Below are 14,795 nucleotides of genomic sequence, written 5' to 3' on the forward strand. Positions count from 1 at the left end.
GTAAAGTGTACCCATTAATGTTTTCTAGAAGTTACTAATGAATTAGACGATGGTAGAGACCTTTTTCTTAATGTGAGATGACAGGCAAGGTGAGGTCTCCTTGTTCACATACAAGGAGCAGTGGTTAAAAAAAAAAAAAAGGCCCAGAAACCAACAGGAGAAACTGACCATAAACACAGCAGTGGCAGCAGCTGGTACAGCACAGCACACCGCAGGATTTCCACCTATTCTCTAAAATTAAATCTTATGAATCTTATGACTGTAGTACCTATAGTAAACTATTTCATGTCATTGATAAGTGATATTAAACAGTATTCATATGCTTACCTCAATTTTAATATGACTGATGGTGAAATAGTAAGTATGAAACAGAAATTAAAGTTTTCATAGTAAGTGTGAGAAATAAACCTGTTTTTTTCCGGTTAGAATTTCAAAATACAGAGTACACTTGTTAAAGGATAACACACCTATATAACTCGGCTTCTTAAACACCTGCATCCACCCACAGGGGTGCAGATGTGGGAGGCTGAGCAGAAGCACAGCTTTAGTTCTACTGATGGCAACCAGCTGAATCCATGCCATGGGTGGACAGGGTATAAACAACCAAATGTGAGTATGAGTAAGAAACACACGACACCATAAATGACACTCAGAACTTCTTTTATTACATACTAAATTTAAAAATACAAATCTCATTAAAAATGCTTATCAAACATCATATATATATATACATAAGCACTGCCAAATGCTACTGGATTGGGACAGTACGGTAGCCACTAAGGTTCATCAGAAACAGAGCAGAGCAGCACAATGTTGCTGATACTGAATTTCAAAAGTCAAACCGGTTACAATTTGGCAACTGTGAAGTAGTGACCTGCACGGGATATCTGCAGAGGTAAAAACCATAAGGAATTAACGGAATCATGCAGAGGCTCCTTCGTGGAGTGTTAAATGAACCTTCCTCGTCATCCTCTTAAATACCATTGTAACAGAAATTAAAGTGCATGAGACCACCAGAATACTTGGTTTGGTTGTAACCTAAATACATACTATAGCTAACTGCGCTTGCCAAGCTGAGGGCTTCGATTTGCTGCACAGTTCCAGAGGCTTTGGAAGTTAATTTTGAGTGTGGCTAAGGGAGGGGAAGCCAGCATTTTCTAAATTGCACCAAATGGCCATAAAAACGTGAAATATTTCTTTAAATCCCAATTTAGGGGGTTGATAGATTCAAGGAAAGTGTCCACATCTATTTTACACTAGCAATAAAATTAGAATAAGGATCTAGTTTTGCCTTTGGAAAATACTTGCTAAAATCTTCAAAAGTTCAGACACGCAGAAAGCACCACAATACTGCCGGCCACTGCTCACGTGGACACTGTGCATCATAAACACCTGCCCTCACAAAGCTCACGATAAACACAGCCAGCAACATGATCATACTTGATACAATGTCACTAATAAACATCATATATGATCTGGAAAAGAGGTCATCACCATCAAGGAAACAGAGAAGGAAAACCAGTCTATAAAAGTGCTCCCTTTACTTCTCAAGCCCAACAGTTTAATTTGGGGTAAAACAAGATTGTACGGGTAGGCCACCAGTTCTAAGTACACTGATGACACCATATATACATACACACATATGTATAAATTTCAGTTCTGATTTAAACTAATGCACTAATACAAATCATTTATAGGAAACATTTCATCAGTCTTATTTACAAACACAAATAGTCACAATTGTGTGGAAATTTAAAAATTGCAGATAACTGTAGTTGCAGTTCACTAAAGATGAGACACACTCACATGATTAAGACACAAAATGAAACAAAACTGAGAAAGAAATACCTACCAAATAGATCTGTTGGCCACTGGACCTATGAGGCGAATAAACGTGATGGTCATGATTAAACTGTCTCACTATTTCTCTTAACGACTGACTAACGTGGGATCTACTTAGAGCACTACCTAGAAGATATTCTCTCATGATGGATGAAACTATTAAGCTGCTGGATACATTTCTGGGTTCCCATGGCACATTACACTTAGTAACACTAATAAGGTAGATGTGGGTAACACTTAAATCGTGATTATGAATGCTTAATTGAATATTTTCCTTTCTGTAGCTGTGAAATGTAAAGCTTAGATTTGCTTCCATCAGGCCTCTTAAACCAAACTTCATCATGGTTAATTGTTGTAATTACAGCACTAAAAAAGAAAAAAAAAGTGAATGAATTACAATATAGTTCATTTAATTTAATTTAACTTCATTTAATACTTTGGGGCTTTATTTCCCTTTTCTTTTTAAAGACATGCCTTGTTATATATAGCTCAGGTTGGCTCTGAGCTTGCATTTCTTCTGCCTCTGCCTAGTTTATACTAATCTCATTTTAGATTACTATCTTAAAAACAAGGTTTCATATATTATAAGATATGATTGGCTCAGTAGGTTCAGGTATAAAATGGGCATTTAACAGATGCTGCACTATCTGCAGGGCACGGAGTAGAAAATATCACAATGATTAACATTTAATAGTTATCCTTTCCTTCTTAATGAAATCGATAAACTTCTCTTTCTATTAGAACTATAGCTATGTAGTAATATACGTAAGAACTATATATAATAATATACAGTTCTATTAGAACATATAGCTATGTAACATTTTTATCAATAATAGACTGCATACACTTGTAGCTTCATGAGCTAAAACTGAAGCTAAAAACTTCTTAGGTTGCCCTGTCAAAATATTACAGCACAATGCATTCTTCGTGTTTGTGTGCTAACAATGGTGCATAGAAACCTACTGTGCTGCCAATTATCTGAAAGCAGAGCATATACCCATATCACATGCCATCCCCAACACTAGGCAAAGACTAGCACACTTTGTAACTTGCTGATGGTGTACTTTCTACACCAAACATCTTTTCTGAGTGCTGAACACTGACACCTGGCCTTTGTGCACGGTAGGCAAGCACTTGACCGCTGAGCTACATCCCCAGCCCTTTGGCTGTATTAGAATTTTGTTATAATTTTAGTATATATTTCTTTCCAATGTTTTTAATACAATAAAAAGGGTTGCTGTAAAGCATCTTACAACTCAGGTTTATCTCATCTCTTGACTGCATCAAGTGGCTGCACCCTGTGATGTTTAGATGTGTGAGTGTGCTCTATGGTGCTTAGGCAAGTGCTGAAATGCCCTGTGGCACACATCCCCTTGTGAGGTGAGTCACTGGCTGCTCTAAAGTGCATGACCCCCACCCATCCACACTTCAGCCTCCAGAAGGACAGTGGGCTGACAGCCATTACTCAGGCAGTAACACAGCCTCTGCTATCAGTCTCAACTGTAGGAAATCTTTTAAATACTAACCTATCAACTCCCAGTGTTAGATCATCTGTGGTCCTGACTTTTTTCTCAACACTACTAATCTTTAAATAAAAAACACTTAAAATCTATTTTCAAAAGACTTATCTCTTTCACTGCCATCTCTTTTTAACCACTTTAATGCTAAGTAGTAGTAAAATGTCTCAAAAATAATAAAATGAGAATTGGTAATTATAAGAGTGAAGTGAGAAAAGTTGTCATGTGGGGACTGGAAAGATGGCTCAGCGGTTAAGAGCACTGGCTGCTCTTCCAGAGGTGCTGAGTTCAATTCCCAGCACCCACATGGTGGCTCACAACCATCTATAACAAGATCTGGTACCCTCTTCTGATAGGCAGGCACACATGCAGGCAGAACATTGTATACATAATAAAGAAATAAATCTTTAAAAAAAAAAAAAGTTGAGCCGGGCATGGTGGCGCATGCCTTTAATCTCAGTACTCGGGAGGCAGAGGCGGGTGGATTGATGTGAGTTCAAGGATAGCCTGGTCTACAAAGCGAGTCCAGGACAGCTAACACAGAGAGACCTTGTTTCAAAATATCAAAATAAAATAAAATAAGTTGTTATGCATGTCCCTGAAATCCAAAAATTTAAAGATGAAGTCATAAGCCAATTAAGCTTTCAAAACAATTCAAACTAAACTCAAATACTGTTATCTAGAAAAAGGTGTTTCTTACTGTAGAAAGCTGATACTCTAACCTTTTACCCTTTAGCCCTAGAGGATGAAAACAATAACTCCTTAGTATTTTCAAAAAAACCACAGTAGGATAATGTATAGGCTATACGGCTACATAAACTGTAAGTCTAGATTGACATGTAAAACCCAGTTTCTAGTTTTCAAGTTATATTTTAATTAAAAAGTACTCTTTAACTTAAAACTTTATTTTTGGTTTTTGTTTTATGTATGTGAATGTTGTATTTTCACAATGCACAAACTGTGTGCAGTGTCCACAGAGGCCAGAAAAGAGAGCCAGATCCATGGAGCTGGCGTTAGCTGACAGTTGTGGTGCTGTGGTTGAGAACCAGGGTTCTCTCAGAGAGCTGCTCTCAGCCATAAAACCATCTCTCTGCCCTCACTAAGTACTCTTAAATTTTTCATTAATTTTCCATTTCTTTCCTGTTTTAATCAATACTTTTTGTCTGAAGTAGAGTCTCATGTATCCCAGGATGCCCTCCAACTCTCTATGTAGCTAAGAGTTAGGAACACAACAGTCCTTGTGTTCACACATAACCTCTAGGGAAAACAGGAATATTAAACACGCAGGGTTCTCCACACAGAAGGCTGAGAATGGAGTGGCTGAGAGCCTAGGAGACCCTCGTGCTATCTGACTGCCAGGAGCTCTCCCCGCTCCCACACTTAGGACTGAACAGTCTAGATGACCTCTGTGCTATCCTCATGACCAAGACCATGCCACATCCTCCTCAAGGCCCTGAAGATAACACGTGTAGCCTATCATTAGAACGAATCCTCATGGAAGAAGTGACATGTACATTGAGAAGAGTTTCAATGTAATTATGCCTCCTTGTGCACACAGGATTGTGTTACACCAGAAAAATGTTTTTCTAGTTGTACTGTACCTAAATATGCCTAAAATAAACTTCCTGGTGTCAGACTCTTGCAGTTTAAACTAATACCAGGTACCAAGTCATGCTGAACTGATTTTCTTCTTGTTTCACACAGATTGTTACTCTGTGGGCTGTGGCATGGCATTTGCAGACACCCCACACACACACAGCTCCCTAGTGCTGGCATTACAGGCTCTCCACCTGCCCAGGTCCTGTAATGTTGGGGACTGAAACCAGAGCTTTGTGTATGCTAAGCAAGCACTCTAACAACTGGGCTGCACCACCAGCTGATTAAAGAAAACCAAAATGGGCCCAAGAGAATTAAGAATTAAGAAGCCCACCAAACTTCTTGAATAGTCTGGTCTGAAAGTCATTATATTAAGATCATAAGAATTAATTACACTCTAAGAATTAACAAACAGGATCATTTCATGGATAAATAACTCTAAACATATCCACTATGTTAATACTATGTTCATCTATAATATGAAGTCTACTATAGAAATGTTCTATCAATGCTACAAAATGCTACTGCATAAGTAAAAATAACAACTGTGTACACATGATTGCCTCTTACTCAAGTAAAAAGCATCCAGAGGAACTAATGATGACATGACAAATATCCTACAGAGGCTGCAAAGGTTGACTGGCAACAGGTGTAAAACAGTAATTCTCAGCAACAACGAAGTGACAGGAGCTCCTTACCTTGTAGGACATTCATCTTTTTTATCAATACATATCGTTTGTCCACGTATATACCATTCACCATCATAATACAGTCTTCCCTCTTCAGATCTAGCACTGTGCAAATGTTTTTCCAGTTTCACAGGCGCTAAAAGGATCAGGTAAATAACATGTTAATAAGACACTGTCAGAACTTCAAAAAACGACAGTAATCCACGCACTCGTATGTATAAAAACATTTGAAATATTCTTACATAGGAATCATATAAAATGTAATAAAAACAAGAGCATTTTTAGTTGGTTTTTTGTTTGTTTGTTTGTTTTTGAGACAGGGTTTCTCTGTGAAGCCCTGGATACCCCAGAACTCAAACTCACAGAAATCCTCCTGCCTCTGCCTTCCCGAGTGGTGGGATTATAGGCGTGTGCCACTGTGCCCGGCTCCAGGCTCCAGAGCACCTTTTGCTTTGGAGCTCACTGTCTAATACAAAGGTAAGCAATAAGCAATGATCAGCAGAGGAGAGCCAGAGAGGAAGTGGCGTGCCATGATTAGTCACCAGCACCATTTGTTAAGCAGCCCTGAGAAATGTGAGTTGTCATATTTTCACTGAAAATTACTTTTCAAATCTCCTACCGTATAAGGCATACTTAGAAAGAAGCAGAATCTAATGTAAGAGAGATCCCCAGAACTTTAATTCTCCTAAATAGAACTTGCATTTCCAACTCTCAGAAATAGTTTAGCATTAGTAAATAAACGACTGCAGGGAAAACATGTTCCTTAGGGAAGCACATTGTCAGTTGCCCCAGGCAGCAGCTGCGCCTTCCCCATCCCACTGTCACTTCTCAGAAACTCATCACAACTCCACATGGACTTCACAATGACTGTAATTACCTGCCACTAACTTCCTTAGTCATACACATAGTACCCTACCCCCTGAAAGGAGATTCCAAGTTTATTTCTTTCCCCAATGTCTCTTCAAGAACCTAAAATAGTCTCTGATATGTAGAAAGGAGTAAGCATATATGCATTTATTTTTCAGGCATTCATTCATTACATATCTGAGTCCACCCTATACACAAGGAACTGTGCTGGGTGCTGAGGGAAAAAATAAATAAATAAAGATAGGAGGTAACATTGGTAAAGCTAGTAGACAATTAATTTAAAAGTACCAATAGGGCAAGTGAGATGGCTCAGCAGGTAAACACACATGCTGTACAAGACTGATGACGTAAGTTTGATGTTTGAGTCCAAAACCCCCAGTAGAAGGAAGGAAGCAACTTCCAAAAGTTGTCCTCTGATCTCCACATGTGCCATGGCATGCAGGTGATCACATTCACACATATCACACACACACACACACACACACACACACACACACACACACACAATCAATCAATCACACATAGCTTACATGTACAGGAACAATAAATGTTTCTTTTAAAAAATTGTGGAATTTATCATTCTTAAAAATAATGTATGAGTGAAGGTAAATGTTATGAATCAAAGTAGAACACTAAGCTAAAAAGCAGGCTCAAAGAGAGCCATTTACCATTCTTAAAAATAAAGTAAACGTACAACTGGAGGTAAATGTTAGGAATAAAAGTAGAGGAACACTAAGCTAAAGCAGGCTAGAAGAGAGCCATTCAGCTGGGTGGTGGGGCTCTCATCTATGAGGGGCTGGAAAGATGTCTCACTTGCTGCACTAGTGTGAGGACCAAAGCCACATAAAAGCCAGGCAGGCACAGCAACCACCTAAAATCCCAACACGGGGAAGCAATGATTGGGGCTTCCCAGAGCACTCAGGACAGCTAGAGTTACCAGAATTGGCACTCTACTCAACAAGAAATCTTACTACCATAAATGTAAATAAAGTAGAGAGCTATCAAGGACAGATCTCTACCTCCACATATACACACTCATATAACCACACATATGTCCATACATGTGAACACACATTCACAGGACCTGCCTCCCCCTCAAAAAAAAGGTCAATGAGCCAAAAACATTCTCGATAATGCATCTATCCCTCCCGTCAAGGGGAGTACATAGATACAATACTGTTGCAACTTCCTGATATGAAATAAAGTTTAAAAGATCCATTAAAAGTAAACCAAAACAAAATTTTTTTGAGACAGGGTTTCTCTGTGTAGCCCTGGCTATCCTAGAACTCACTCTGTAGACCAGGCTGGCCTCGAACTCACAAAGAACCTCTGCCTCTGCCTCCTAAGTGCTGAGATTCAAGATGAGCACCACTATCACCCAGATAAGTATCTCTTAAAGATACTTTTGAAATAGAACAAAAAATATATATTTTCTTTGATGCTTAAAACATGCTTTTTAAAAAATATAACCCCACCACCTTTTAAAGGATTAACAAAAAATGTTTAAAAAAAAAAAGACACCAATGTTCATCACAACTTGGGCAGTTGTCTTAAGAATTGCCAAAAAACAGAAAAAAAAGGTTTAAAAAGCATGTAACCCTAGCACTCAGGAGACAGAGGCAAACAGGTCATAATTTCCAGCCCAGCCGACTTAGCAAAGACCTGTCTCAAAACAAAATATATAAATCTTAGCAGCAGATAAATCTCTTAGTACTCCACTGACAGAATTCTAATCTCTGCCCAGAAAATAGATGATAGATAGGTAGATGATAGACAGATACATAGATAGATGAAGATAGATGATAGATAGATACATAGATAGATGATAGATAGATACATAGATAGATGATAGATAGATACATAGATAGATGAAGATAGATAGATGAAGATAGATACATAGATAGATGAAGATAGATACATAGATAGATGAAGATAGATACATAGATAGATACATAAATGAATGAAAGGAAGAGGACTCCTAAGAAATTTAGCACACAACTCCAGAGATTCTAGCCTCCCTGAAATTAATTCATCAATTCATGAATTCCCAACCTTCCCCTAATGAAGTAATAGGCCAATTTAAAACAAAAAACAAACAAAAAACTGGGTAAATGCTTCTTGAATTACAGATCTAACATAAGAATATGGCTTAACAATGAAAGAAATATACATTGGACACTTTCAAACTTTTACATGAAGCAGGAGACTCCTGAGTTCCTTGTAACGTCGGTTGCAGAGTTTGCAGACTAATGGAATCAACTGATATGTTCCTCGTCAATACACAGGCAATTAACCACCCTGACTCAACAGCTCTCCAGAGAGGCATCACAAGTCACAACTTACGTTCTGTTTTAACTCGGTGTGGACCCAAGGTAGCCATTGCCTTAGAGAAAAAGAGGGGGAAAGGGGAGAAATGTGAGTCAGACTGAAAATCTATCTTGCTATCTATAACACACAGAGTGTTCTTGATTGGTTCAATACAGAATAGAATATAAGCATTAGCTGCTCTTATTTTCTTCTGGTGCTGGGGGAGAGGCATCCCCAGTCTCCAGACTAATGTGTAAAGCCACAGAGAACATGTTCTTCCATAGGTATTATTAACAGCGTAAATCATTTCTCTGGGCAATTTATAAACATGGAAATTTTTGATAAGGAAAGCAAGCCTCAAGCCAGACCTGGTGACACAGCTTGTAATGTAGCTCCCAAGAAGGTCAAGGCAGGAGGCCCACAAATTTAAAGACTATGGGGGCTACAAAGTGAATTCTAGGGAAGTCTGAGCAAAATAAAAAGTAAAAATGATAGCAGAAATAAACAAAAAGTAAAATATTGGCCAGATATATAGCTCCATTCGTAAACAAGCATCAAAGAGTCCACTCATGCCTCCAGAGTTAACAGAACATGGCACATAGGTTCAAGGTATTCATTCAACAAATATTTACTGGGCACCTTACACACCAGAAACAGACAAAGCTCTGAACCCAAATACTCTAGGGCAAGTGAAACATATTCTATTCCATACTCATATAAATTATTTCATTATTGCAAGAAGAAAAACAATTATTCATATGCCTCTAATTCTTAAAATAGTCTACAGCCCAATGTTAAACAAAGTATATTTACAACAATTACATTTTCCTCTGCTACTGAACTCCTAATAGACTGCTGCTGCACCAGTCGTCAATCATACCTTCCTGATTGTTGTCCAGTCCTCAAGAATATCAAGATCCTGCAGCATATACACTATATATGGGCGTGAGAAGTCAAGGTCAACTCAGCAGGGAGAATCCCACACAGTGATCGGGTGCACGAGGACTATGAGTTCAGGGCCAGCCTGGGCTACATTGAGACCTTGTCTCAAAAGCAACAAAAAGCACCTGTACAACCTAACCACACTGTCTCGTTCGCAGCTGTCCCCCTCAGTCGTGTGGACTGGACACTAATAGTTCTCAAGGCCGTAGGCGCCCGGCGCTTCCCTTCCCCCACCCCTCCTTGGTCAACAGTCTAACTTCGCCTGCGGTCGGTCTGTGAGTCCCCATGTGCTCGCTCCAGGGCAGGCACCAGGTGAGAGCCCAGACCGCGTGGGAAAGGATATCTGACACGACGACCGGCTTCTTCTTGTCGGGGCTGAAAGGGTCCTTCCTCTTTTTCCTTGACTGAAGCTCATCATTCCACAGCTCTGCAAGGGAATCGAGAGTGTGAGCTGGTCTCAGCGGCCACAGGGAGAAGGAGGCGCACGGCCTGCCATCTGTACCCTCATTTACAGAAACCTCCACGGAAACCACACACAGGTAGTTTTCTTCCCTTCCTTTTCACTTTTTTACATCTATGTACTTATCCATTGTGCGTGTTGTATGTGTATGCATGCTCACACACCACAGCATACACGTAGAGGGCAATTTGTGAGAGTGAGGTCTCTCTTTCCACCACATGGATGCCGGGGATGGATTTGGGGTTGCCAGCCTTGGGGCAAGCACCTTTATCCACTGAAGCATCTCGCCTGCCCTGAGGCAGCTATTCTTTTTACTTCACTTTTCTAGACAAGAACATTGATTTAGAAAAACTAAGCAACTGTCCACAGACACCCAACGCACGAGGGAACACCTACACTGATCTCATCACAGCTGCCCCAGCTACAGTGGAGAAACAAAATGCAAAACACAGGAACAATACATACTCAAGAACTGTGGGCCAACCTAGTAAACCATCTGTCAGCGCACAACAGGACACGTCCCTAACCATCCTGAAATGGCCGCAATGCATACTGGCCTGATGGTTAGAACAATCTCCAAGGCAAAACCTACCACCCTGTCGCATTTATCCACATGCCCGGAAGAACACAGGCGGCTGTCTTCCAGTACAGTCCCACGCTAGCTCCTGCCACACTTCTGGTCTGTCCCCTTTCCTGCGCTGTACTTTTTATATCTTTCTAGAGTGTGACTCTGATCTCACTCTTCAGAAGTCTCCTCCCCTGTTCCCTCCAGCTAGGGCACTGCACTTGCATAGCACTTATGCGAGAAGACTAAGGCTTTACGGGACACCACAGCACACCGCGGCCCTGACCTGAGGTGATGTCGATGCTGTGCCTGTCCTCCTCAAGCCTTCTTATCTTCTCCTCAAGCTCACTCTGGACTGTATCATATAACAAAAGCTTTTCACTCTGGAAAGAAATATGACACTTAAGTGAAAAGAAAGAAAATACCAGTTCATCTTAACCAACAATACCGAATGGCTTAGAGTTCTTTAATATGTGGTAGCTTTATGTGTTTGTTCATTTGGTTTTGTTTTGTTTGTTTGTTTGTTTGTTTGTTTGTTCATTTGGTTTGGTTTTGGGTTTTTTTTGTTTGTTTGTTTAATAAATGGTGGTTGTATTTGCTTTTGGGGATTTTTTTGGGGGGGTTTCAAAACAGGGGTTTCTCTTTTTTGTTTTATCTTACTCATTTTTGCCCCTTCCCCCAGTTCTGAGGACTGAAGCAAGGGCATGTGCATACTAGGTAAGTGCTCTGCCACTGAGCTACATTTTTAGCCCTGCAATTTAAAATGTTTAAAGTAGAAAGGGTTAGTACATAAAAGAAATAAAACCAGGAAACAGTTATAAAACCAGATTTAACTAAGTAAAATAGCATCCTGTTTAAGACTATCTAAATTGGAGCCAGAAAGATGGCTCAGGCCCTTGCTGCTCTTGAAGATAACCCAGGCTCAGTTCTCAGTACCTATGTGGTAGCAGCTCAAAACCATCTATAACTCCAGCTCCAGGGGATCTGATGCCCTCTTCTGGCTTCCATGAGCATGCATGCGTGCCGCGCGCGCGCACACACACACACACACACACACACACACACACACACAAAACAAAAATAAAAATTTTAAATTAACTGAAATAGAAGAGATCTAGTTTTTACTGTCTCTACATCATATTAAATACAGTAACATGTCACAAAAATATTTAGGTACAAATATTACAACATATTTAAAGTAATCCAATAAAATAATACATTTCAGTTAGAATATACTTAAATAATAAATTGACAGAAGAAAGTGACATGTTAACTCAATTATAAAATTACAGCTTAATTACATCAGATCCACTTGCTAAAACAGACAAGTCAGAATAAGAATGAAATCTAACAGGAGACCATGGTAAGGGCTTTTGTGCAGTCCTTAGCACCACAAAACATAAAAATATGAATAAAACAAACAATAAACAAACAAACAAACAAACCAATGGGGGCTAAAGAGATGTCTCAGCAATTAAGAGCACTCAGTGTTCTTTCAGTGGACCCGAGTTCAATTCCCAGCACTCACACTGCAGCTCACAACCATTTGTTTGTTGTTGCAAAGCAGCCTAGGCAAGCGTTTATTATGGCTTCCAGCCTGAGGCTGTTGGGCACACTGCATTCATTCAGGAAGTAGAGAAACAAAGCTAGTGCCCAGTTGGCTTCCTCCTCACCCGATGCAGGACCGTAGGCCACAGAGTGTTGTCCATATTCAGGTGGGCCTTCCCCCTCATTAAGTACCCTCACAAACATGCCTTGCGCTGTGTCTCTAAAACCAGGCAAGCTGATAACAACGATTAATCCTCACAGTCTCCTTTTAAAAAGATTTTCTCCTCATTCTCCAACCCTGCAAGACCCTCAGAAGCTCCTCAAAGAGAGAGAGAAAAAGTTATACTTGATTTGAGTTCGAGGCCAACCTGGTCTACAAAGCGAGTCTAGGATAGCCAAAGCAGAGAAACTCTGTCTCAAAAAACCAAAAAGCAAGCAAGCAAACAGACAACAAACAAAGAAATCATACTTGAGCAGCCAGAAATGACACACAACTCTTTAGGTGCCCGCAGTCATTTTTCTGTTCAGTGCGTGACTACTTACAGAGCGTCCAGCCTCTATATTCACACACGCTGACTGAACCTACTCATTAGTGCTTACCTGTTGACGTCTTTGCTATTCCCTTTAGGGCCGTTCTAAGGAATCCCAGGATAATGACCCCAAGGTTCCATTTTTGTACTAACTTCACCCTGACCTGTATTGAGAAACGAACCCCCTTTTGGAATTCTCTTGCCAGAAGTGCCTCACAGTTCTCAACTTCCTTCAGGATTGGAACCCTGGGAGATTTTGAAGGAACAGAGAGTGACACACCACAGTAGACAGGACTGGTGGTGCATGCCCGTAATTCTGGGACTTAGGAGGTAAAAGCAGGAGGATCAGAGTTCAAGGTTAGCACAGCTACATAGTGGCCAGCTGAGGCTCCATGAGACCTTGCAGTAATACCCTGGGCTAGTGAGATGGCTCAGCGGTTGAAGGCACTTGGAGTGCAAACCTAGGGACTTCAAATTTGATCCCAGAGCCCATGTAACAGTAGAAGGAAAGGCCTGACTGTACGAAGTTTTCCTCTGCTGTCCTCATGCACACTGTGGTGCATGCACTGCCCCCCCACACACACAATACACTATACCCAAACTAAAAAGAAAAAAGCAACTGCACTGAAATTTTAAAAGAGAAAGAAAGAAGGAAGGAAAGAAGGAAGGAAGGAAGGAAGGAAGGAAGGAAGGAAGGAAGGAAGGAAACCAACTTAGAACAGACCTTTACGCCTTAGGCCCTGTCTAAGGGAAAATCATTACAGTCAGCTTTCAAATTAACTGCATATACAAGGCTATGGGGTGGTAACAAATATTAGTTTAGTTTTATTTGCAGGGCTGGAGGTGTAGCTCAGGGATGCTTGGTATACACAAGTCCCTGGAGTCACCTCCAGAACCTCCCTCAAAAGGACTAAAGAGTTCAGTTTATAAAATTAAATCTAAAAGAAATTAAAGAGAGACATTTTTCCCAAAATGGAATATATGTTTCCTGAAACTGGGTATGGTAATGGATCCCTGCTACAAGTTCAAGGCTAGCCTGGGCTATATAGGAAGACCTTATCTCAAAAAATTAAAAGTTCCCCGGAATATCCTGCACACTGAATGAAAAAGAGACCCATGCCTCACTCCTCTCCAAAACCAAGGATGAGAAGGAACATCCTATAAGTATTCAGGAAGCAAACAGGTCAGAAGCAGTAATCAAAATGACATCTCAAAGGCAGTAAGGAGCCAGGCCTGACACACATTTAGGAGAGTGAAGTGCTAGGTCAATCTTGGATCCATAGCAAGATCCCATCTCAAAAAAGGAAATACCCTGAGGAAACACAGTACCACTCACAGCCCTATACTCTCAAGGGAGAGTCATGACGGTCTAGGACAACAAAGATGTAGTAGGTGAAAACAGTTCCTTGACACCACTAACTTAAAAATATAAACTAGGTTTTTCTCTCCTTGAATGTGGGCAGCAGGTTTGTTCGCTTGTTTGTTTGTTGGTTGGTTGGTTTTTAACACCTTTAATGAGCAAAATAAGGCAAAACTCTAGGTCAAATAAAAGTCACTTCTATCTCATTCTCTTTGTTCATTCAGTCTTGGAAAAGCCAGCCACCAGGTCCTAAGAGTGGAGAACACAGGCAGCACACCATGACCAGCACCATCCTGCCAACTCTGAGAGGGAGACATTCCCCCCACCCTCCGTCAAGCCTCACAAAGCCTTGACATCAAACTACTGAAAACGCTCTAAGCTACTAAGTTTTGGAGTAACTGAGTATACAACAATACAGAGCCAACACAAGAAATCTCAAACACTGACTTCTCTATACCTTCTCTCAAGATGCACTGAAAAATGCTCTCTACCAAGCCGAAAAAGGCAATGAGATCTAGCCCAAGAGACAGGAAAAAGGAGGTAAAAATGACTTCCAGGTCAATGGCAAAGAG

The 14,795-nt window shown here is 40.4% G+C and overlaps 1 protein-coding gene across 3 annotated transcripts in view; it reads right to left on the minus strand.

Moving 5' to 3' along the window:
* Positions 1 to 653: 653 nt before the first annotated feature.
* The window catches only part of BRMS1L (BRMS1 like transcriptional repressor), a 29,770-nt gene continuing 15,628 nt past the window's right edge, over positions 654 to 14,795 (minus strand). For 2 of the 3 annotated variants that reach the window (XM_084792363.1, XM_084792365.1), the window contains exons 5-10: positions 11,072 to 11,168; positions 10,104 to 10,187; positions 9,699 to 9,763; positions 8,855 to 8,894; positions 5,654 to 5,780; positions 654 to 2,208 (exon numbers count right to left, since the gene is read on the minus strand). In XM_084792363.1, the coding sequence (XP_084648489.1) occupies positions 2,091 to 2,208; positions 5,654 to 5,780; positions 8,855 to 8,894; positions 9,699 to 9,763; positions 10,104 to 10,187; positions 11,072 to 11,168 (531 nt within the window). In that variant the 3' untranslated portion in view covers positions 654 to 2,090. The remainder of the gene's footprint in view (positions 2,209 to 5,653; positions 5,781 to 8,854; positions 8,895 to 9,698; positions 9,764 to 10,103; positions 10,188 to 11,071; positions 11,169 to 14,795) is intronic. The other variant, XM_084792364.1, reaches the window with a different exon arrangement.

The sequence above is a fragment of the Acomys minous genome (genome assembly GCF_964271855.1).
Source record: "Acomys minous genome assembly, chromosome: 8".
In the NCBI taxonomy this organism is placed as follows: domain Eukaryota; kingdom Metazoa; phylum Chordata; class Mammalia; order Rodentia; family Muridae; genus Acomys; species Acomys minous.